This window comes from Syngnathoides biaculeatus, chromosome 8 (assembly GCF_019802595.1).
Source record: "Syngnathoides biaculeatus isolate LvHL_M chromosome 8, ASM1980259v1, whole genome shotgun sequence".
Classification (NCBI taxonomy): domain Eukaryota; kingdom Metazoa; phylum Chordata; class Actinopteri; order Syngnathiformes; family Syngnathidae; genus Syngnathoides; species Syngnathoides biaculeatus.
The window spans coordinates 7,641,178-7,666,371 of NC_084647.1; the positions used below are offsets into that span (position 1 = coordinate 7,641,178).

Sequence of the window (25,194 nt, forward strand, 5' to 3'; positions counted from 1 at the left end):
ACGCTCGCTACGTGATGTCATCAACGTGGGACGGAAGATTTGGGTGGGGGTGGGGCGCGATTTGGGGTCGGTCGATGCGTTTGTTTCACCTTTGCAGTCGTGGAACCGTCGTGAGGGGAGGGGGGGGGCGGAAAGGGGGCGGGGCAAACTGAACCAAGAAAAAACCCTGCAGGAGGTGGGGAGGAGGCTGGGGGGGGGGAGGGCGACCCCCCTCCCCCACTTCCTGTCATTCAGCGTGTCCACAGGTACACAAACCAAACCGAAACGAAACAAACATCTTAATTTACGCAACAACAAAAAAAAAAAGGGAATAAAAAGTCCATAAAGACGTTAAGTAATAAAACTTATTTACATTTTACATGTTTTTTTTTATCCGTCACCTCAGCACTTCTTTTTTTGGGGGGGGGGGCGGGGGGGCGGGGGGTGTCGGGTCGACGCTCTCCTCTCCTCTTCCCTCTCGCGATTCTTCCCCGGTGGGGCTAACCCACCTTCTGAGGGTTGGTGGCGCGGACCCCCTGCTCGTAGGTGATCCTCTGGCTGATCAGGTACTGCGCCGCCTGGGTGGCCGCCTGCGATCCGGTGATGGTCACCTTCCTGTTCCGGGTTCCCGGGATGAACTCGCCCTTCTTGGAGATCTGGATCCGGGCGCCCGTCAGCTCCTGGTACTCCACTAGCGTCTTGCCGCCCTTGCCCAGGATGGCGCCCACCAGGTTCTCGGGCACGGCGATCTCCACCACCTCCTTGGCGCCCTCCGCCAGCTTCTCGGTGGCCAGCAGCGAGGACGCCACCAGGGGCGAAGCGGCGCTCAGGTAGCCGTTGGTGGCGCCGGTGGCGGCGGCCAGCGAGCCCAAGGAGAAGCCGCCCAGCCCCGCCGCCTGGTGGGCGGCGCTGGTGGAGGCGTCGCTGGCGTAGGAGGCCAGCAGGTTGGCGGCGGCGGCGGCGGCCGGGTTGGCGTTGGCGGCCACGGCGGCGAGCACCCCCGAGGCGGCGGCCGGGTTCAGCCCGAGCCCCAGCGAGTTGGTGTTGTAGCCGTAGCTGGCCAGCGTGTTCAGGGCCGACGTGATGGTGAGCAGGTCGTTGCCCGACAGGCTGGAGACGGCGGCGGGGAAGGCGCCCACCCCCGCCAGCCCCGCCTGGCCGAGGAGCGAAGAGGCGGTGGCCGCCGCCGCCGCCGCCGCCGGCATGACCTCGGCCGAGTTGGCGTAGGGCGAGCCGGTGGGGTTGGAGTTGGCCACGGGCCCGGTGATGTTGGAGTAGGAGATGTTGAGGCAGGACGAGCTCTGCGGGTCCTCCTGGATCTTCTGCACGATGATCTCCACCGCCTTGCGGTTCTGCTCGGGCTCGCCGCTGATGGTGACCACGCGCTCCTGCAGGTTGATGCCTTCGGGCTTCTGCGACAGCTGCACCCAAGCGCCCGACTGCTCCATCACCGCCTTGACGGTGGCGCCGCCCTTGCCGATGATCAGGCCCGCCGTGCTGTTGGGCACGATCAGCTTGGCCTGCCCCAAAAAAAAAAAAAAAAAAGACGCCGGACCGGCGTTACCGACCGGATCGCGGTACTGCTCGTTTTGCGCGTCACGGGAGGAATAAACGGCAACAGTCCAATTTAACGTGCGCAATATGTTTGATTGAACCGGATTTGGCACCTTGGCCTCAGCGCAAATCCTAAATACATACAATTTCATATCTAAAGCACTATTTCTACTTGTAATGTGAGGACATGTTACGATAACATGAGATTTTAACAATATTATTCATTTTTTTCCAGACACAACCTGAATACAACTTTAAATCTGAACATTTCGGAAAAAAATTATATTTTCTGAAATATTTGTCCCCTTTTAAATACATGTGAGCGTGTTTAAAAAAAACAATATATATTTTAACATTTTTATTTATATACTGCATTCGAACACATTTAATAAAGGAATTTTAGTGAAAACATATTTGAATATTTTTTTGTGATTTTTTTTTAAACGGACACCTTTAAATAAAAAATGTATTTAAATACACATTTTTTCTTGAAAAAAAAAACACTTTTGAAAATGGGCATAATCTCCCCCACGACGCAAGTGCGCGTCGATGGCGCTCCGCCGTGCCACCCGCGGCCTGCCGCTCTGATGCAGCGGCGGCGAGAAATCCAGAGTCACGCCGCCGTGTTGCCATGGCAACGAGGCGAGAATCAAAACACGGACGATAGAGAGCAGAGGACACTGTCGAGTTGGGGGGGGGGGCGCTTCAAAAATACAACAACAACAAAAAAAAAAAGACTCGGGGGTCACTGTTGCCGTGGAAACAGCTCCAGTACGTATTGAAAGCAGAGGCGAGCGAAAGCCGCGCGAGGCAAAAAAAACATTTTTGCGGCGGTCCACTCGTCAAGTTCATTTTTGCGTTCGGTAAATGAGCTTTTCGATGATTTCACGATCCATATTTTTTTTCTTTGCAAGTTTGTTTCTAAATATTTGTTCCAAATTCTTTTGGTTTCATTTTTAATCAAGTATTTTGATTTTTTTTCTCTTTTAAAAAATGCATGCAATGTTTGGCTTTTTAATTGTTTTAAAATGACGGATAAAATGATGATAATTGTTTTAAAATGACGAATATAATGATGACAACTATTTTCTTTTTGGTTATTTTATAATGTATTGTCTAAAAATACACCGCACTTAAATCATCTTTAAAATTGAAGGGTTTTTTTTTTTTTTTTTTTGCATTTTTTTTTATTCATATATATATATATATATATTGTTCCAAAACCTTTTGGTTTGATTTTTAATCAAGTATTTTGATTTTTCGTTCTTCCTTTAAAAAAAAACACATGCAATGTTTTGTTTTTTTAATTGCTTTAAAATGATAAATAAAATTATGATAACGATTTTAGTTTTGGTTATTTTATAATGTATTGTTTAAAAATACACTGCACTTAAATCATCTTCAAAATTAAAGCTTTTTTTATTTTTTTTTTGCAAGTTTTGTTTCTAAATATTTGTTCCAAAACCTTTTGGTTTCATTTTTAATCAAGTATTGTGATTTTTTTTTCTCCATTAAAAAAACCGCATGCAATGTTTTGTTTTATAATTGCTTTAAAATAACGAATAAAATGATGACAACTCTTTTCTTTTTGGTTATTTTATAATGTATTGTTTAAAAATACATTTTGGTTTGATTTTTAAACAAGCATTTTGATTTTTTTTTCTCCTTTAAAAAAACGCATGCAATGTTTTGTTTTTTTAATTGCTTTAAAATGACAAATAAAATTATGATTATTTTATTTCTAGTTATTTTATAATGTATTGTTTAAAAATACACTGCACTTAAATCATCTTCAGCAATTGAAGCTTTTTTTATTTTTTTTTGGTGAGGTGGGGCACCAAAAGGTGAGCGAAAAGACAAAGAGAAAATAAAATAAATGTAAGACGCACCGAGGGAGGCTGCTGGAAAAAATTTCGCACGTGAGGTTTTTCCTCCCACGCGCGCGCGCGCACAACAAGAAGCGGGCGTAGAAACAGAAGCCGCGTCTGATTCCGTTCTAAAAAAAAAATGAAAAAAATCACATCCTCCATTTTTTTATTTGCGCTAACGAGCTTCGTCCTCCTCGCATTGCCGCAACGTTACCGCTTATCTCCGGGAACTGCGATTCAACCAGCGGCCGCAACAAGTTTAGCGCGGACCACGGGAAAAAAAAATGCTGACCCCGTCAAACGTCGACGTTACACGGCCGTGCGAGCAGAACCGCGGCTCCGAACTGAATCGCTGGATGGAAAAACAAATCCTGAATCGCAATTTTTCCAGGCGGCACGGTGGAGCACCTGGTAAAGTGTTTGTTGGCCTCACAGTTCTGAGGTCCCGGGTTTGATCCCGGCCCCGCCTGTCCTCCCAGTGCCGACGTGGCTTTTCTCCGGGTGGGCGCTCCGGTTTCCTCCCACGTCCCAAAAACATGCAACATTTATTGGACACTCTAAAGTTTGTGTATCGCGACCCTTGTGAGGATAAGCGGCTAAGAAAATGGATGGCTGGCTTTCCAAGTGAATCAAAACTAGTTTGAGAATGACTTACTCACTTTTTCTTACATTTTTCTTTTCAACGCACACGCTTTTTATGAATCGACAGCACAGTGTCGTAAAGTATCAAAAAGTTGATGCGAGATCTGGAAAATAAATCATTCTGGTTTTTAATGAGACTATTTATATTTCATTTAATGTTAAATGATCAACCAATTATTGTTGAAAAATCAAACACCGTTTGAAATAAATTCTTCAAATAGTAACAATAATTTTAAAAATATATTATTTATAAATAAATTGATTGCAATGAATAAACCAACAATTTCAATCAATCAATCCAACTTGATTGATAAGCTGCTTTTCACACAGAATTGCAACTCACAGAAATTGACACAGAAAATTATCGCCAAATTAATAACGAAAACAAGATTTGAACGCATGTCAGTTACATGGATGACAAATTAACTTTTTATCTTACAATTTAGAAAAACTCAAATTAACCAAATATTTAATCAAGTAAATGAGGAAACAAATACATTTTAATGAACCAATTATTTTATCAAATAAATAAAGTATTGTAAAATATGATGTAAGATAGAAATCATTGTTTCTGCTGCTATTTTTATTCCATTTTAAATAAATTAGAAATTACAAATTACTTTATCACCTAAATAAAGTTTTAAAAAAACAGATAAATACATTTTACCGAAACCAACTTTAGGGGGAAAAAAAACCTAAATTGATATGTAATAAATATGACAAGATGTAAACGCTCACGCTCATCAACAGTCGAAGTTGCAAATATGAAGGACGCCACGTCTGCATGTTTAACGCGGGGCAGACATTTTGGGGATTGAGTGGCGGTGGAGGCAATAACAGGAAGTAGGAAACAGGTGTCCAAAGCCGAGGTCAAAGGTGACAGGAAGTAGACGCAGGAAGTGGCCCGACAGCGAACGACAGTATCAAGTGTGCGGCGTGTAAAACTTCACGGCCAAAAACGTGCAAATCTCAACAGAAGTGCGGACGCTAAATGTGTTTTAGCCCGCAAGTTTCTGGAAAATCTATTTTTTAATGTTATTATCCAAAAAAGTTGTTTAAGAGTGTCAATCTTTTGCTCTGTGATGTTTAACGACAATAATTAATTGACGGGATTTTTTATTGAGGGAGAAACCTTCCGTCGCTTGGGACAATTTTGCCAAAACAGGTCAAATTAAAAATAGAGCTTGTAAAAGTGTGCTAATGCTAATGCTAACGCTAATGCTACACGGGCTCTTTCCAGTAGGTCAAAGGTCAAAGAATCACAAGTACAGTATTTAACTTTTTAGGACAATCGCATTCCATCTTTATGAAATGTTTTAAAACTTCAATTTAGGGAAATGTTTTACTTAACTTTTATGTCTGATACTCTATTTAATTAAAATGATGATACAATTATTAATTATACATACATATATGTATATATATTTTTTCTTTTCCTATATTTACTGCAGTGTTGATGTTCAAAGCGTGCATAACATTATCGTCACAACATATAATATTAAGCATATTTTTTTAGCAATCAAACCACTGTCTTGTTTTTGATGAATATTTCATTTTATATTTCATGAATATTTTGATGTCGGTCAAGGGGGCGGCATTTGAGTGAAAATATTTTATTAGGTGGTACTTGGCGTAAAAAGTATGACAAATAGTGAATGAAACGAGACCATTTTAATGCTGTAAGACACTTTAGGAAGCTCATAGCTAGGCTAGTTAGCTGTGCTAGTTAGCTTTAGCTTAAAATGGTGATCGGTACAATTTAGCCAAAATGTGTACAATTACAATTTTTAAGTCGCAGGGCATTTTCTACTTTAGCACACTAATAACTAGGCTAGTTAGCTAGCTCTTGTCACACTTAGTATAATTTATCTAAAACATATATAATAAATGAGACCCTTATATTGTCGTGGAACATTTTCTACTTTAGCACACTAATAACTAGGCTAGTTAGCTAGCTCTTGTCACTCTTAGTATTATTTATCTAAAACATATAAAATAAGTGAGACACTTAGATTGTTGTGAGACATTTTCTACTTTAGCACACTAATAACTAGGCTAGTTAGCTAGCTCTTGTCACTCTTAGTATTAAAGTTTCTTTCGGCTTGTCCCTTTCGGGGTCGCCACAGCGTGTCATCTCAGATGAACGCACATATATATTTGGCACAATTTTTACGCCGGATGCCCTTCCTGACGCAACCCTTCTCAGGGAGTGGAGGTTAGTATTATTTATCTAAAACATATAAAATAAGTGAGACACTTAGATTTTTGTGAGACATTTTCTACTTTAGCACACTAATAACTAGGCTATTTAGCTAGCTGTAGTCACACTTAGTATGATTTATCTAAAACGTATATAATAAATGAGACCCTTACATTGTTGTGGGGCATTTTCTACTTTAGCACACTAATAACTAGGCTAGTTAGCTGGCTCTCGTCACACTTAGTATAATTTATCCAAAACATATATAATAAATGAGCCCCTTATATTGTTGTGGGACATTTTCTACTTTAGTGAGCTAATATCGATGCTAGTTTGCAATTATTTTTATCTTGTTATCGAGCCCCTTGTCACTCTGTACTATTTTTCACAATAGGATGCCAAAACCTTTGATGGTGAGTAATGCTAGTTAGCTATCTTTAGCTTGTAATGGAGGGCGTAGGCTCCCGTCACCCTATTTATGCGAGGACACACGCGCGAATAATAGAGCGCTGGATCTATTTCAAGTGGCAGTTTAAGTTTCCTCTCATCAATGCCGATGACGGCGAGACAAAAGTAATAAAGGGCCGCGTGTTGTTGCGCGGTGATTAATGGCCGCCGACTGCTCTTGTTAACCGACAGCCGCCACCGTGACCGGCAGCTGCTGCTAACCGAGATGATTTACGAGGCGCACAAATTCTTTGACTTAACCTCGAGCACAAGGGCACAAGTTGACACGCTCACGCATATTATGGACTTGGGATTTTTTTTTTTTTTTTTTTTTTGGGGGGGGGGTTAGCCGTTAGCATTTAGCATGTTGCTTATTGGAAAAGTTTTCACGGTCAAATCATTAGCAATCTCATTAGCAATCTCATTAGCGCGGAACTCGTTTGATTGGATGAGTGTTCAAATTATGGCCAGATGCATTTTGCATGTTGTTTCTTGGCATAATCGTATTGAATCACTCAACAAACTTGTTGGCTGTTAGCATGTAGCACGTTAGATTCATTAATGATGAAACCATCGGCAAACTCGTGTTATTATTTGGCATGTTCGATTCATGATGTGTTCAAAATGTCAACAAACTCTTTAGCCTTTAGCAGGTAGCACGTTTTTTCTTCGATTACTTGAATTCAAGCCATCGACAAACTCAATAGTTGTTAGCACGTTTGATTTGTAAGACGTTAAAACAATAAACAGACTTTCGCACCGAGATTCTCGGTTCTTGGATTTCTTGCATTCAAACCAGACAAACACAATAGCTGTTTGCATCTATTGTGTTTTTATTTACGTGTTAAAGGTGTTGACAAAGACATTAGCAACCAGACAGTAGCATGTCGTCTCTTTGATTTGTCATTGTTTATTTTTCAATCTAGTTTATTTTTATGCTCGTGCTTGTTTTGAAACAGACTCCAATCAATCAATGTTCAAATCGTAGACAACCTGAATAGCTGTTAGCCTGCACCACGTTTGATTTGATTTACGTTCAAATCATAGACAAACTCATGAGCTTTTAGGATGTAGTTTTGTTTTTATGTTTTGCGTTGTGTCCCCGTGGATCCACTACGCGACTTGACTGAGTGTCAGTGGTCGGTTTTGTCGGCGAAGTACAATCCAGTCTCTCCCGTTGCTGGGGAGACGGCTAAGTTAGCGAGGCGGCACTCTCTCGAGGGAGTCTCGGAGTGTCTACGTGTCCCGAGTCAATAATACCACAAAAAAGTGGCCTGATCTGTTGCAAATCGCGTTTTCCCTCATTTACTTTCTGTAGTTAGCGGCACTAGCCACTAATTTCTAAACCGCCTGGTAAATTACTATACCGTTGCTGTACGTGGATGTGTGAGTGTGTGTATTTCTAAAACGCTCTTTGGCAGACCTAATCTGTCAATAGCCGCTAACACTGCCAGACCCGACGAGTCGATGAGCAGCGTTCATGAATAGAGCGGAAGCTAATAGCCGGGTTTGTGATCAATGAGACTAATTGTTGTTGCTGTGTGTCCATTTTCCCGCCTTACACCAACTCTCCCTGCCCGCAATCTCCCTCCTCCCTTTGCCATCACTTCCGGTTCCTGTTTCCCGTTTCCTGTCCCTGCTTTCCCGCCAGACTTTGGGCTTGACACCTTGATAACGCCCACCACGCTTGCGCTTTTGTGGGGGGTGCGGGAAAGACTCACAGACTGAGAAGAGAAAAGACCACGCTAGAGTCTGGACTAGACTTCTGCAAAACAGACTATACTAGAACGTACTAGAATAAAGTAGACTTCAGTCCAAATGACCCGAGAGAACGGACGACCAAAAGCATTCACTCCAATATAATAGATGAAAAGAGACCAAAACACGATTGACTTGACTGGACTAGACACAAAGATCATCTTCAACAAGGCTAGAACAAGACTAGACTATGATAAAACCAGAATAAGCTTGAATACAGTCAACTGGAGTAAGACTGAACTCATAATAGACTAGAACAGAACAGAACGGAACAGAGACAGAGTAGACTACAATGGACTTGGCCAAAATCGTTTAGAATTGACTAGTCTAGACTGAAATCCAACAGTCTAAGATAGACTACACTACAATAGAGAAGTCCAGAATAGATAAGAATCCATTAGATTAGTCTAGAACAGACCTATTTTATTTTGTCAGGGTTGACTTGATGAATAATAGATAACGGACTCCAGTGTAGTGGTCTAGAATAGTCTCGGATCTCGGGAGAACGGTCGAGCGCTGACCTGTTTGATGCGGTCGGGGTTGACGGTGGTCTGCGGCTGCAGGATGCTGACGGGCTCGGACTTCTGGCTGCTCTGCGGCATCTCTCGTACTTTTTCTGCGATGAAGTCGTGGACGCCGTTGAGCGCCTCCACCGTGCCCTGGACCAGACACACCCGTTCCGTGGTGCCTGCAACGCACAAAAAAAAAAAAAAAAAAAACCCACGACGTCACACCTTTCCATTCTCGCAGGAAACTGGTTTTAGACTCTTGAACAAGTTAATCACGTAATCATCCAAATTCTAAAATCAGTCGTGGTGACGGGGAATTTTAGGGGAAAATTCGGCCCCCGAAGCAGAACATGAACATTTTTAGACATGTCCGTGATGAGTAGACCCACAAAATCCCCCAAAATGGAGGGGAAGTCGTCCATATTGGTTCCTAGCAGCCATTTTAGGGTCTTTTTGTCCATAAAATCCAAATCCGAATCAAACAAACATCTTTCAAATTCAGCGGCCAAAGTCACTTTGACTTAATAACGTGAAATTTGATCGAAAGGTTCAACAAGATTAGACCCACAAAAAAGTCCAGAGAATCTGTACACAGGAAGTCGGCCATTTTGGTTCCTAGCAGCCATTTTAGGGTCTTTTTGTCCATAAAATCCAAATCCGAATCAAACAAACAAAGTCACTTTGACTTAATAACGTGAAATTTGATGGAAAGGTTCAGCAAGATTAGACCCACAAAAAAGTCCCGAGAATCCGTACACAGGAAGTCGGCCATTTTGGTTGGAAGTGGCCAGTTGGCGGTGGATTTTGAGACATCTAAAGACAAACTTGTCCTTGAAATTTTGTCCTATTGCTATGAATTTTCAAGGGCCTACACTAGGGAGATGGACAACATAAAATTTGGACTTTTTTAGGCATTGGATGCGGACGGAACATGTTGGTGAACTTTGACGAACTCATTCGCAAGAATTCTTTGGCAAATCCACCCCCCCCCGCTCCCCCCCCCCCCCCACTCCTGGAATCAGTCTCCCAGAGCAGCATGAAATTTGAGGAGACCCATAAAAAAAAACATCAAGATGCCATCAGGACCGAGAGGACAGACACAGGAAGTCTGCCACTTTGGATTCAAGCAGGAACCGTTTTCCAGGAGCCCCTTCAAAGACAAACTCTCGCCTGCGCTCGGTGTCGTCACTTTGAAACATTTACCGCGGTTATTCCGTGACATTTACTCAAAGTAACATTTTGGATGAATTGTACTTGTTACGAGGCGTCGTAATGAAGCCGACTTTTTACTTTCAGTGGCGTGTTTATGTTCAGAAACGTTAAGTGATGTGTTTGCTCCGGGTTAAGGATTCGTGGACGGGTGGGAAAAAAAAATAAAAATTGCCGGGCTAAAAATAAACGCCGGGGCCGCCACGTCGCTCTGAATTCGGCGGCGTTTTCGCCAAGCTGCCCGCTTTGTCCTTTTCCAGGATGTCAACAAAACGCGCGTCACCGTTAGCGTTAGCATTTGAGCCGTGACGTGGCTGCCGGTGTGTGCGGGCGGGCGTGCGTGCGGAGGAAACTGGGCCTCGCCTCTCCCCGACAGCTGGTGCCCTCTGGGTAATCTGCCCTCGTCCAATCAGAAGCAAGGATTAGCAGGCCATTGTCTTGGCATGGCTTCGTGTGTGTGTGCGTACGCAAACAGGACACCGTCGGGGTCGCGCCACGCCAAGCTTCGGCACAGCTGTGCCGCCGCATCTTCATTCCAAACATTTCCCCCCTCCCCCAGGGAGCGGCCACTAATCAAATAAACTCATTCAATTCTCTAAATGAATCAATAATGGATGCTTAACACGATGAAATCATGTTAAGTGACGCTATCGGCCACCGGAGGGCGCTAACCGCGACGCGGCTGCCCACGAAGGGAATGAAAATTCCATTCATCCGTCGCGGACCGCTGAAAACACCAGAAAATGATGTTTTCACCGTCCATCCATCCATCCATCTATTGTCTACCACTTTCCCGGGTCGGGTCACGGGGGAAGTAGCTTCAAGATGAATACCCAGACTTCCCTTTCCCCAGCCGCTTCTTCCAGCTTTTCCGGAGGGATCCCGAGGCGTTCCCAGGCCAGCCGAGAGACACGGTCTCTCCAGCGTGTCCTGGGTCATCCTCGGGGTATCTTTCCGGTGGGTCGTGCCCTGAACACCTCACCAGGGAGGCGTCCGGGAGGCATCTGGCTCCTCTCAATGCGGAGGAGCAGGGGCTCGACACTGAGCCCCTCCCTGATGACCAAGTTTCTCACCCTAAGACCTTATCGTGGTGGAGGGGTTTATGTGTCCCGACGATCCTCGGAGCTAAGTTGTCCGGGACTTCATGCCCCTGGTAGGGTCACCCATGGCAAACAGGTCCTAGGTGAGGGACCAGACAAAGTACAACTGCAAAACCCCAATGATGACTACAAAAATTGGATCTTGCCCGGACACGGGTCACTGGGGCCGCCCTCTGGAGCCAGGCCTGGAGGTGGGCCTCAAAGGTACCCAAGGGGCTCAGCCGGGCACAGCCCGAAAGGGTAACATGGGTCCCCCTTCCCATGGGCTCACCACCTAGGGGTCGGCTGCAATGTGAGCTGGGCAGCGCCGATCCGATTCTTGACTACAGAAACTTCATTTCACCGTATTCAATAAAAAAACAAACCAATCTAGGTGAAGGTATAGAAATGCAGTTAATTGGTTTTACAAAGACTAACTGTGCCCTGCGATTGGCCGTCAACCAGTTCAGGGTGTCCGCCGCCTCCTGTCCGAAGATTGCTGGGATTTGCTCCAGCACTCCCGCGACCCTCGTGAGGATAAGCGGCCCAGATAATGGACTCCGGTCTCCAGTTTGCAGTTTTCCAAGCTCACTGCACGTGTATTCATTTTATATTTGTGCCTTTGACCCTTCGTGCCTTTCAATCATTGTCTAAGATGGCGGCGGCGACGGCGGCTCTCCTCGCCCGCTTGGCGGGTCATCGCAATATTTTCATTGCGTCATTTTTTTTTTTTTCCTCTCTTGCCACTCGGCGCGTCTGAAGTTCGCTCTGAAAGCAACAAAATCCACCAAGCGACGGCCCGTCGCTGGAAAAGATGGTGGATTGGCGGACCGCTGAGCGAACGTTAGCATAATCCAGGGCGTCACTTCCTGCGCGCGGCGGCCATGCGGAACGCTCATCATCATCATCATCACCATCACGCGGGCTGCTTTTTATTAAACGCCTGCTCGCATGACTCACTCCTTCCTCCTCCTCTTCGCCTCTCCGGTGACCCGAGAGCTTCGCCGTCGATCGTACGGCGCGCTAATACGCTAGCGCGCTAATAATAGTGGAAGACGAGCCGTTCGGCCGCTCGACTTCTGAGTCCTTCTCAGTTCAAAAGCTGAAACATTTCAAAATTTTGTGGCAATTGATCTTTTTTGGGATCCAGCTGCGACCGTTGTAAAAATTTCAGTTTTGTACACATTTTTGTATAAAAAATACAAATAAATATCATGCTAGGGCTGACCGATATGGCCTTCAAAATAAAAGGTACAGCTACAACTAACCATTTATTTTAAATTATATTAAATTATAAATTAATCAGTTGATTATATTTTCAATGAAGCGTAGAATGGGTTAAAATGACATTTTTAAAAATGACCAATAATGAAAAAAGACATTCGTTCATATTGAAAGTGTACTGGTTTGGTTTGTAACGTTAAAAAAAAAAAAAAAAAAAAACAGCAAAAAAAGTTTTTCATTTTTTTCCAAATTAATTTTTCACGGAGGCTAAAGAAATTGGATCTTATTTCCTCCTAAAATTATGAAATTTCAAAGATTTGGACAATTTGAAGTTCAAGTCATTGATTATCAACATAGTTGTTGATGAATTTGATCACAGATTAGTTGTCAATTAATGTGACATTAACCTGACATTAATGTGACCTGGTCGGGATTAGCATTAGGCTAACCTAAACCTAAACTTTGACCATCTTGGTTTCAAATTTTGAGGTTTAAACTTTGCTGTTCGCTAACACCGATGCTAACCACTAGCATGTAAAAAGATTTTGTCTACCACTTCCTGTTGTTTTCACGGTCAGTCCCAAGTACCCAGAGGCCAAACGGTGGCGCTAACTCCGAGCTACCTTCCATGCTAACGCTAACAACCAATCCCAGCAAAAGAGCCATCAAGTTATGAAATGTTTTGATCAGCGTTCAATCCATTATCGGGCGCATTGTTTGGAACCGCAAACGTCACAAGAGGCATCGCAGAGGAAAACAAGCGTCGGGCGCCATCGGAATCAACAGCGGCTTCTTCCAAATCCAGCCAACCCTCAAGCGGCGCTCGCATGTTCCCGCGAGGAACCGACGATGGCGCTAAAGAGGCGGCGGGCCTTCCTGACTTTAAGCTCATTAAGGAGATCTCCTCAAGGTGGAGGATTAGCTGACGTTAGTCGGCTACCTTTGATCGCATCGGGTGGATTAGCGCCTGTTAGCGACACCCGTTGCCCGACGCATCCCCCGCCGCCTCCCGCTCGCTTCCTTCCTTCCTTCCTTCCTTCCAAAAGGTTCCAAAATGCGGGTGACGGGACCTTCAGCGTGTCCGTGTCGAACGTTTTGGTCCTCCAACTCGTTTCCGCAGCTCATAATTCCAATTACAATCATCACATTTGGAAAATACAACCTTTTTGGAGGAATGAATCGATTTTCTTCCCCTCTCTAGAAAGATACAAACAAATCTACACATCCATCTGTCTTCTTAGCCGCTTATCCTCACAAGGGCCACAGGGAGTGCTGGAGCCTATCCCAGGTGTCAACGGGCAGGAGGCGGGGCACAGCCTGAACTGGTCGCCAGCCAATCGCAGGGCACAGAGAAACAACCAACCAATGGCACTCACAATCACACCTATGGGCAATTTAGAGTGTCCAATGAAGGTTGCATGTTTTTTTTGGGGGGGACGTGGGAGGAAAGCGGTGTGCCCGCCCAGAGAAAAGCCACAAAGGCACGGGGAGAATATCCAAACTCCAGACAGGCGGGGATCGAACCGGGGACCTCAGAACTGTGAGGCCAATGCTTTCCAGCTGATCCACTGTATTGCCCCAAATCTAAACATCCATCCATCCATCCATTTTCTTTTGCCGCTTATCCTCACAAGGGTGCCGGAGCCTATCCCAGCTGTCAACGGGTACACCCTGAACTGGTCGCTGGCCAATCGCCTCAACTTTAAATGAAGGCTGCAGCACTCCTCCGTGACCCTTGTGAGGATTAGCGGCAAAGAAAATGGATTTATGGATGGAACTTTCAATGATTTTCTGCACAATTTTTTTGGGACATTTTCTGGGAATAAATCAAATTTTGACCTGAAATGTTCTTCTGTTTAAATCTTTCACAATTTCGGCACTCTTTTTTTCTAGCATGTATGCTAATTATTCCTCGCGTGACATTTGAATCAAGTTTTCCAAAACTCTCCCGGTCCGACTGCGTAAACGTAGAAATTCGGCGCCCCGATTTTTTTTGCAGCTGCTGGTGATGTCATCAGGGTGCGTGCGCGCATAAGCGGGCGCGTGCGCGCGAGATCATGTGCTGATGTAATCATGCGCAGGAAGGAAAGTTGGACGTGTTCTCGCTCGAGTCTTTTGTGGATTCGAATGTGATGGTTGCCTTATTACACACACACGGGGGTGGGGGTCCGGGGGTCCGAAGGAGGGCGACCAATTAGGAAAAGGCCGTCGACAAAAGTCACTCGCGAGACGATTTCGAGTTCTGCTGGCGTGCGTGCACCTGACCGCTTCCACATGTTGCTGCAAGTGCGCGTGTGTGTGTGTGTGTGGTAGGAACATTTTTTAAAAAAGGCTTTATACAGTGTGGGACCCCCCCGCCGCCCCCCCCCCTCCAAAAAAAAAACTTTCCTTCACGTGTCAAAAGGTTGAACGTAAAGAATCAAGCCAAAGAAATGAAGCTAGCAAGAAAGGAGAAAATTCCTGGCCAATGACGTCAGCTTTTCTTCATTTGCTGCAGCTGCCGCTTCAACCTGCCCACTTAAAGAACCCCCCCCCCCCCAATTTACCCGGGAGCCCCCCCCCCCCCCAAAAAAAAGACCTCCAGTTCCACACAAAAGAACATTTGAACAAAAGCAAATCTGCGGTCCAGCCGAGACCTCCGCCAAGGCCGACCGGATCCTAAAAGGGATTTATTGGGAACATTTATCCGATCGGAATCCTTTTCTTCCTGGAAATACGCCGGGACTCCAACGTACATTTTTTCTCATTTTAAAGCCAATTTTTTCTTTGTTTTTTTTTTTGTCTCGAGTCGCCCGCAAAATTTTTGCCTTCCCGCAAGAAAAATGCTAGCCGCAAACTTTCACTTTTCACGAGCGACGGAAAAAAAAAAAGTGGCCTCAAGTGCTGTCGAGCTGCCCCCTCCCATTTGAAGCTTGCTCTCAAACTAAACATCAAACCAAAAAAAAAAAAAACAAACGACATTTTGTGTACTTCACACACGCAAATCCGCTAGCTTAATGCTAACAGGCAATGTAAAAGACCGTAAATGAGCTAACAAACATCAAAGGAGTAATAATCTGTCTAAGTAACATTTATTATTAAAGCACAAAGAATATACTAATACTCACAGGCATATATTCTTTATCATATAATGTTTTAAACTAATATGATGCAGCACTTTTCCTCGCGTATTACAGCATGTATGTCAGTATGATACTGCCCCCGGTGGCCAAGGTGGGCACATGCAGAAGGGGCAGCGCAATGTGTGAAAGTGTAAAATCATGATAGAAAATCTTCACATTCTATTTAATTATTATTTGCTCTGTGTTTTTATAAAGTGCAGTGCTTTAGGGGGCTAGTTTTATAATTAAAAAAAAAGCAACAAAATGATAGTTGGTGGGGTTTTTTTTTGTGTGTGTGTGGGGGGGGGGGGCTGTGACATATTAACGGCATTTCCGTTTATTTCCAGGGGGAAACGATGATTTGATAAAAATGAAATACAATCCACTGTGCGCACCTTGATCCAAATTGGTCGGTTATAAAAACGCAACGAGTGACGTTGGCTGCACGTCAGAAACGCAGACTTTGGAATCCGTCACGCCGCCACCTGCTGGCCCGGCATGCCGCACGACGGCACATTTTTTTTTTGCAGGCCGCGACTCTCCCGCCGTACTCGTCTGTCGGGAAAACTTTCCCCATTGTGACTTCATTTTTTTGGGTGCGCTCACGACCCCCCTTTGCCCTCCCGTTTCCCACCGCCTCCCCCTGAGGATCTCCCCCCCCCCCCCCGACAATTTCCCATCATTCCCTTGCGCTCGTTTACTTTGGGAGCAGGATGTCTGTTGTTGCTCCGAGCGACGGCGGCGATGGCGAGCGAGCTAGCGGGAGTCAACAAAAATCATTTTTTTTTTGGGGGGGGGGGGACTAAGTGGGGGGGTGCTTACATTTTGACCTCATGTTCACTTTACAAACATCATGAAACCTTATCTTAAATATCTTTTGCCCACTTCCTCGTTGTTACGTATTTTATTCTGTGACACGCGTGCACTCATAGCTGACAACGGGGCGCTCGAAAGCGGCCGGCGCTCAAATTCTGATTGGGTCGAGGCGGCGCCCGGACTCCGTTTTCGCCTCATCCCACCAAATAAAAGAACAAAAAACAGCCGACATTTTGAGCGGGTTAGCGTCGACGCCTGCGACGCGCCTCGCCACGACTTCGCGGGCCTCACGCGTTTCCGCCCGAGTCGCCGGCCGACCGTTTTCCGCTTTGCGCCGGCGTTGGCGCCACGCCTCGCCTTTACCACCGTGACCTTCTCCATATTTGTGTGTGACAAACACACACACAGCATAATAACCGTGGCTGTCTTCAGCTCGTTGACTTTTATCTCCCTTGTTGGGTGTCTAGTATCGCACAAGCGGATTAATGGACTCACACCTGTCTTTCTATGGCCGCACACATACACACACAGGCACACGCGCACGCACATCAAATCCGGCGTCTCGGCTTCCTGACGTCCAAGGCCTCCGTTATCTAAACATTGCCCTTTGACCTCAGCTCGAATGCGAGTGTGTGTGTGTCTATCTTTGGCTTTGTGCGCGAGTGCATGCATGTCTGTGTGTGTGTGTGTGTGTGTCCATGCAGCTGACAGGATAGCGAGGGGCAGTTGTGGTCACATCGGGGGGGGGGGGGGGCTTGCGGAGATGGATTTTGGGAGGGGTGGGGGTGGGGGGGGGGAATGCAGTCTGTAAGGACAAGATAGGGGTCTTAAAATCTTAAAACAGCTGACACTGTCCACACACACACACACACACTCGCACGCAAGTACACACCCAAACAAACACACACACGCATGGTGACAAACGAAAACGAGCCCAAAAACAACAAATGAAGTTTTTCCAAAATGATGTCATCTTGGCTTTTATCTTTGTGTATTTTATTCACGCATCTATTTTTTCCATTTTCTATGATGATATTCCTTAATATGTAATGAAAAAAGTGATCTCAATGAACGATCATCTATCCATTTTCTATGCCGTCAAGATGTTGTTGTGTTTCGAATTTCGAGTATAGTAAAGCCTCGGTTCTCCGTTTTCGGACAAAAATTTCTCGATTTTTTTTTTTTTTTTTTTTTGCTTCTGTTTTTGAACGAAAATCGATATTCCCGGAAAAAACACGGAAATGACGTATTGCGCGCGGCCAGACCGGCTGACCCGCGATGCGCTTTGCTGTGAATTCCCCCGCCGTCGAAAAAACACACGGAAATAACGTAATGCGGGCGGCGTAAGCAGCTGACCCGCCCACGACGCGTTTTGTGATTGTCAACTTGAACGCCCCCCCCCCCCCCCGCCCCCCCGGAAAAAAAACAGCAAATGACATTAATGCGTGTGGTGCAACCAGCGCACATTTGTTCTTGTGTTAATAAAAAAAGTTTACAAGGGCGGGGGCCGAGTCGCTACACATAAGGCAATGCGCTCCCGGCCTAGCGTACTCTATCACTAAAGCATACATTTTAAGCAAACAATAAATATTTCTTAAATTATTTTATCATATCAAGTATTTAAACTATACATGCATTTCTACTATGTAGTTTTATTATCAGGAAAAGCTAAGAAAAAATGCTCATTTTTTTAGGCTTGGAACGCATTATTTCTTTTCCCATTCATCGTAATGGGAAACATCGATTCGGTTTTCGAACAAATCACTTCTCGAACTGTTTTCTGGAACGGATTGTGGTCGAGAACCGAGCCATCGCCGTACTTCCCTCCAGAACACAGAGCTTATTGCATGTGGACTACTTTCAGGATTTGTTGTACTTGATTTTTTTTTTTCATATTTACATTTTTTGTGTTTCAACACATCAAAAATATCATCATTTGGATGTGTTGCATTATTACAATTTGAACTTTTGAAATTGTAGCTTCTCAGGCGCCACGCATGTCGTGGGAGTCTCGTAGCAAAATATGATTAAAATCCATCCATCCATTTCTTTGCCGCTTATCCTCACGCGGGTCGTGGAGAAATTACAAATGAAATGACCTTAAAATTGTCAACAAAATTGAAATGACCATAAAATCCAATCCTGATATATGGGCTGCACATCAAATAAAAATTAAGACTTTCTCATATCTGATTTTCATAAGCGGCACGCGCACAACGGAGAGGAAGAAACGAGCATCGATTCCCCAAAAATTTCACGACGCGAGAAGCAACCAGCTAAAGAAGTAAAAAAAAATCATCCTAAAAATTTGTGGGCATTGATTGTTATTCGTGACTTTTCACATCATAGAGCATCCAGCAACTCGATTTTTCGAAGCTTTACAGATGCCACCCGCTCGCGTCGACAAAGCTCCGACTCGCCTCGGCGGCCTTCGAAATCCAAACGAGCGTCGCCACGACGACGACGGCGGCGGCCAGCGAAGACGTCACCTCCGTGTTGCGTAATTTGCTTTTCGTTTTTCAGGCGACGTGGAGGGGGGAAAAAAAAGAAAAGTCGGGCGCGCGTTTTGCGATTTACTCAACACAAGCCCGTCGGCCATGGAGACCGGCGTGCTTGCTCCTTGACATCATCATCAGCAACAATCTGCTCGCCATTTGTTCCAGCGGGCCTTCTTGGCGCAAGCGCGCGTTTTCGCTCTCACGCGCTACCGGGACTGCGACGCCCTCGTGAAAAACGCCGCTGAAACTTTTCAAGTTGTCACGCGGGCGCCAAAAAAACGCCTTTTTCCAGCTCCTCGAGAAATTTTCTGCTGTTGCGAGCATCAAATCACTTTTTTTTTTTTTTTAAACAGGCATGATTTTATTTTGTTTTGTTTTTCCGGATATGATTTTGGTTATTTTTGTTTCCTTTTATGAGAATAATTTTGTCACACTCGCATATGATTCGAAAAAGCTTTTTAGTACACGTCCACTTCTGAAATAATTCCTCTCTCTCTCTCTCTCTCTCTCTCTCTCTCTCACACGTTTATTTCACTTCGATGTGCGAAAGGGGTTTTAATAATTTGTGCGTGAGAACGTTTCGGTTCGTCGCGTGCGTGCGTGCAATCCATACAAAAGCCACACATGACGTTCCCCGAATCCGACGCAAGAAAAAAAAAGCGTCGCTTGGCGAGAGAGAGGAGCCATATTGTTTCACTTTGTGTGAATCATCGGCCACGGCGTCGCCAGCACTACTTACTTTGTGGAGGGGGGCTGGGGGGGGGGGGGGGGCGGTGATGTCATCCCTACAAGTGACCACACAGTTTAGAACATGCGTGCCTGTCGAGAAAGTTCTCCCTCACGATCCCTTCAAGTCCATCCGGCCATTTTCTATGGCACTTATCCTCACAAGGGTAGTGCCGGAGCCTGCCCCAGCGGTCAACGGGCAGGAGGCGGGAGGGGTACACCCTGAACCGGTCGCCGGTCAATCGCAGGGCACGTCGAGACAAACAGCCGCGCTCACAATCACACCTTGGGGCAATTTGGAGTGTCCCGATGAATGTCGCGTGTTTTTGGGATGTGGGAGGAAAGCGGAGGGCCCACCCGGAGGAAAAGTCACGCAGGCACGGGGAGAACGTGCAAACTGCACACAGGCGGTTCCGGGATCGAACCCGGAGGAAGTGACTTTTACCGGTATACTGATTTTTTTTTTTTCTCTCACCAGCCCTGTTAGCGCTGTGCTAGCGTTAGCGCTGTGCAAGCATGTTGTTGCTGTGTTACTCTGCCAAGCCTCGGAGATTTTTACCAGTATGTTTTTTTTGAATTCACTAGCATTAGCGCCACGCTAGCGTCAGGGCGGCGTTAGCGCGATCGCCACGCTAGCGATTTAGGTATGTTTTTTATTTTTAGCCGGCTGTGTTATTGCTGTGCTGCCGTGTTGCAACTGTTTTTTTTTTTTTTGTTTGTTTTGTTTTGTTTTTTTTGTTTGCGCTACCGTCTTGCTAAGCTAAGCTAAGGTATCAAAACTTTGAAAACTCTTTCTGTGTATTGTCTCTGTAAATATCTCGTGCTTCAACGTGGGCACTTGCGGCTTTTACACGGGTGCGGCGTACGTACGTACCAAATGGTATTTCCTTTACAAATTTGCTGGGTGAGGCTTTTAATTCGGTGCGCTCTGTAGACTGGAAATTACAGTTTATTTTTATGAACGGACACGTTTGAATCAAAAGCAAATCGCTTAGACATTATTAATCAACATCATTTTTCTTCTTTTAACGCTCTTGAACGCACAACTATCTTTGAAATTTTCATTTTGCTGCAGTATCTTTTTGTGGGGGGGGGGGGGGGGGGACAACAACCACTGAAAACAGTTTGTGATACATTTGAGTAAGCTTGTTTTGTTCAAAACGCATCGCTGCGATGCTTTGGCACAGAAAGAAGCGGCCGTTTATTCCACCATTTGTGGCGTGTCGACCTTTGAAAAGGTAACGTTCACCATTCGAAAGGGGCCCCGGGGGGCCCCGAAACATATTTGGCGAGTTTTCCTCCGCACGCCGAAAGAAACGAGAATTGGGGCAGTTTGGACGCTGTCGAATGGGCCTTCGTTTGCGTCTGCGTGAGCTCATCATCATCAATGAAAAGCACATGGAAGGCCGTTACTTCTGATTTATGTCAAGACAAACAACAACAACACGCGCATTAAAGAAAAAAAAAAAAAAAACGGACGGAAAAAAAATGTCAGCAGAAAAGATTTGAAGAGGTGAAGGAAAGTCAGGAAAGACAAATGGGAGGGGGGGGGAAGGAAGGAAGAGACCTTGGAAAAGTGGAACGGAGAAAGGAGGTCGAGAGGAAGGAAGCGGGAAAGCGAGGGATGAACGGAGAGCAAAAAGACAAAGGAGGGAGGAAAAGAGGAGGAGAGACGGGAAGGAAAAGAAGGAAAGCAGACAAAACTGAAAGAAGAAAGGATGAAACAAAGTCAAGAAAAGATGGAGGGAAGGAAGGATGGCTGGAAACAAGCGAAAGGACAAAAAAAAAAAAAAAGGAAGGGCAAAAGTGAAAAGGGACAGATGGCGCTCGTGTGACAACACAAGGCGAAAATCCCGAGCGTCCCTAAACGCGGCGCGGACAATTAAAGGGAAAGTCCAGCGGTCGTGACAGCTGACGGCTTTGTGGGATCCCAGACTGAGAAGGGAAGGGGGGGGGGAGGGGGGGGCACTCCAGTTGGGGCAAAAGCAGCGTGTGAGGGGTGGCTACGGAAGGGGGGGGGGGCTCTATTGTGCGTGCCTTACGGGGTCACCCTCACCACTGACGAAAAAAGCCTCATCAATGCGTCTCTTTGTTTGACGGGCTCACCTTCGTCTTCTTCTTCTTCTTCGCTCTCTCCATCATTTGAAAAAAAACAAAAACATGCTGGCCCTTTAAGAGCACACATCTGTGGCAGGCGGGCGGGCGACAGCGAGCGAGAGAGAGAAAGTACTGTAGAAGAAGAACATTAGCCCATTTGGACCTTTTAAATGTGACCCTCTTTGTGCCGGGCGAGGGGGGTTGCCACGGCGACCGGCGACGCTGAGTGTCATTATTGTTGTCGAGAGCCAATCAGGGCGCAGCGAATACACTCGGATGCGCGTGTGTGCGGGATTGCTTTTAACAGCCTCTTTTCCTTCCAATTCAAGACCTCACACACACACACACGCAGATTAAAAACGTGCTCGTGTTGCATTCACTTTCAGGAAAAGAGCGTCCCTTTTACGAGCTTTGCGTTGCATTCAAGTGCCTATGCGTCGTTTCTTTTTTTCGTAATAATTCAGAGGACAAAAATTAACGTCTCTCTCACACACACACACGAGTGTGCGTTTACTTTCAAATTCAAATGTGTCGCATTCATGTTTCGGCCCTTTACGAGGTTCCCGTTGCGTTCAAGTGTCTTTTTTTTTTTTTTTTTTTGGATGAATGCAGAGCAACTGATGCGTACTTCAGTCGCTCAAGACGGCGCGGTGGGGGCAGAGGACGAGAGCGGTCTGGACGTGGTTCAAGACCTGAAGAAAGACGTCTCTCTCGCTGACGCTCTTACACCTGCTCGGGGGAGGGGAGGGGGGGGGCGGCGGCTAAGAGGAAGGAGTGGGGTGGGGGTCGCCACTTTGATTCCCATCACCATGGCGACGGACGTCCCACAATCCTCTGCTCTGTCCAGTGGAAGCAAATGTGTGTGTGTGACCGTGGAAACACATAAAGTTATTATGCGTGTTATTTGTTGGAAGCTGTGTCGTAGTGTGCGCCCGCGCGCGTGTGTGTGTGATATCATACATATATCCAAGTATTTACAAATGAGTTATTGCTTGTGTGAGCGTTGCAGTGTGTGTGCTTGTGTGTGTGTTTTCTTGCAGAGTTTGATGGTATGTGTGTGTGTGTGTGTGTGTTTATGTATATGAATGCGTGTGTGCGTGTCGGGGTCTTTTATGAGTGTGTGACAGTGTGTGCAATTGTTGTGTAAGTGCACGTGCGTGTGCGTGCATGTGTGTGCGTGAGTGTCGTTGTTTGTGTGCGTGCATGTGTGTGCGTGGCTATTTACAGGATGTGTGTGCGCGCACGTGTCAGGTATGTGCGTCGCTCGCCGATTCCACGTGCTCTTGCGGGGATTTTTATTTATTTTTTTTTTACCGGGGGGGGGGGGGGAGGGTGGCAGGCGGGAGAGCCGGATGGGGGTCACGGAGGGGTCACCGCGGCGCGTCGCGACGTCACGACCGCTGCTTCCGGTTTCAAGGAGCGTCGGCGTCACTAAGCAGCTGTGGCCAAAAAACGCAAACGACTATTAAAATTGTGCTTCAAACCCCCCCAAAAATGCTGATTTTGTATGGGTTTTTTTTTTTTTTTTTTCGGGGGGGCTTTTTGATTGACACGTCCACCAAATTTCACGCCGCTTAATTAACGGGGCTACATTTTCAAAAATATTCCAGGGGTCTGCAATGACCTTTGACATTTGCATATTTTGTCTATTTCAACCTCCACCGAGTGACTCCAATATGAAGTTTGTATGAAAGTATAAATTTCATTTGACAACCCCCCCCCTCCCCCCACTTTGACTCGCATTTACGCAACTTTTGTCTCAACTTTGTCCCCATTTCGGCTAAGCCGGCCCACTTTCCCCTGATTGGCCGGCGGAGATCTTCACCCGTGATGTCGACGAGCGCGAGAAATAATAATTCAAGCAAAAATAAAAATAAAAAAATCGTCTGGAGCTCAGAAATGCGTGAATGGTTTAAATTCATATTTCACGTTGACAGAAGCACCGTATTAAATCCTCAATACTAGAAAAAGTCCAACTAGAGTACTGTATGTCCCCTTCAAAATGGCTGCCTCGAGTAAGAATGTCAGCCATTGTGAGTGGGTTTTTTTTTTTTTTTTGGGGGGGGGGGGGACCTTCTTGAGTGGTCTTTGTGGGTCCACTCGTGTTGGACGCTTCGACCGAATTCCACGTCGCTCGCCGTTGCTACGCGCCGGCGACTGGCCCCTCCCCCTCCGTTGCTAACCCAAGACACTTTTCTCCCTTGCGCCGCAGCAGATGGGCAATTCCCCCCCCCCCCCCATGACCGGGGTCAAAGGCGCTATTGTCATTCGGGGAGCGCCGCCCCCTCCATTGTCCCCGACAGTTGGTGTCCATTGAAGCTCTGAGAAACGTCTGCACATTCAACTTTCCCCCCCTTTCTTGTCTTTTCTTTGCCCCCCCCCCCACACACACACCCCGCCCCTTTCACTGCCCCCCCCCCCTTATTATCCCCCTGCCCGCCTCCTCCTCATCATCATCATCACGTGCACAGCTGGAGAGAGCAGATAAAAAAAGAAATCTTGATCAGCGCGACGTGTTTTCAGCCCGTTGTAAACCTTTCATTCGCCATATGCGATATGTAATTTATGATGCATTTATGCGACGATATCGCGTTGTAGAATTTGCTGATTGTGGAATAATTTCCATTGGCTTTCATTTTAGCACAGCTTTACAAACACAAATCTGTTCCATGTTGCCTTACCTTGCCTCGTAATAAATCAAGTTCAAAATGATGTATTTTGAAAAAATGACCATTAATAATCATATTTTTGATTAAGCGATAGCCAGATGTGTGGGGGGAAAAAAAAGATTTGTCAAAGATCTTCACACAGTTTTCTGCTGTTTCTACGATCTCGCACCAAAAGTGCAAGTCAAAGATTTTGTGTATGTTCTGTAATAAAAAACATATGAATTTTATGATGTCCACGGTGCATATTTGAGTCAAAGATTTTGCTACACAACAGGAGCGTTTTGAAGTATCAGGTTCAAAAATGCGAGTAAAAGATCTTCTATTTCACAGAAGTGCTCTTCGGTTTCTAGATATCTAACCCCCACCCCCCTAAAAAAAGATATGATTATTCTGCTGTATTGAAGAATCCACAGCACAATAACAAAAAAAAATGCAAAACAAAGATCTTCTATTCACCACAGAAGGCCTTGCGCCTCCAAAGTGTCGATGCCTCATCATTTTGGAAGTGAACACGTTGCACGTGAAGGGTTAAATATTTTTTTTTTCTTTTCTTTTTTTTTTGCCGGTGGCTCTCACCACAAGAACATTTTTTTTTTTTCATGTGTTTGGATCGCCCGCTCTAAAACTTTTCTTGGCTTTAACAATGCGCGAAGGCCTGATCCTCGCAGCCGTGATGACCTGCCGCAAAGTCTTATCATTGATAAGTTGTGCAAAGCTTTTTCTTTGGCTTTTTTTTTCTTTTTATATTGATACTGCTCTGAGCGTTCCTTTGCTGGTCGTCAGGTTGACATTTGTGAATTTATTTCATAAAACTGACA

The 25,194-nt window shown here is 45.5% G+C and overlaps 1 protein-coding gene across 4 annotated transcripts in view; it reads right to left on the reverse strand.

The window, feature by feature from the left end:
• Positions 1-418: 418 nt before the first annotated feature.
• nova2 (NOVA alternative splicing regulator 2) overlaps positions 419-25,194 on the reverse strand; it is a 56,648-nt gene continuing 31,872 nt past the window's right edge. For all 4 annotated transcript variants that reach the window (XM_061828071.1, XM_061828070.1, XM_061828069.1 and 1 more), the window contains 2 exons: positions 8,970-9,136; positions 419-1,499 (listed from right to left, as the gene is read on the reverse strand). In XM_061828071.1, the coding sequence (XP_061684055.1) occupies positions 480-1,499; positions 8,970-9,136 (1,187 nt within the window). In that variant the 3' untranslated portion in view covers positions 419-479. The remainder of the gene's footprint in view (positions 1,500-8,969; positions 9,137-25,194) is intronic.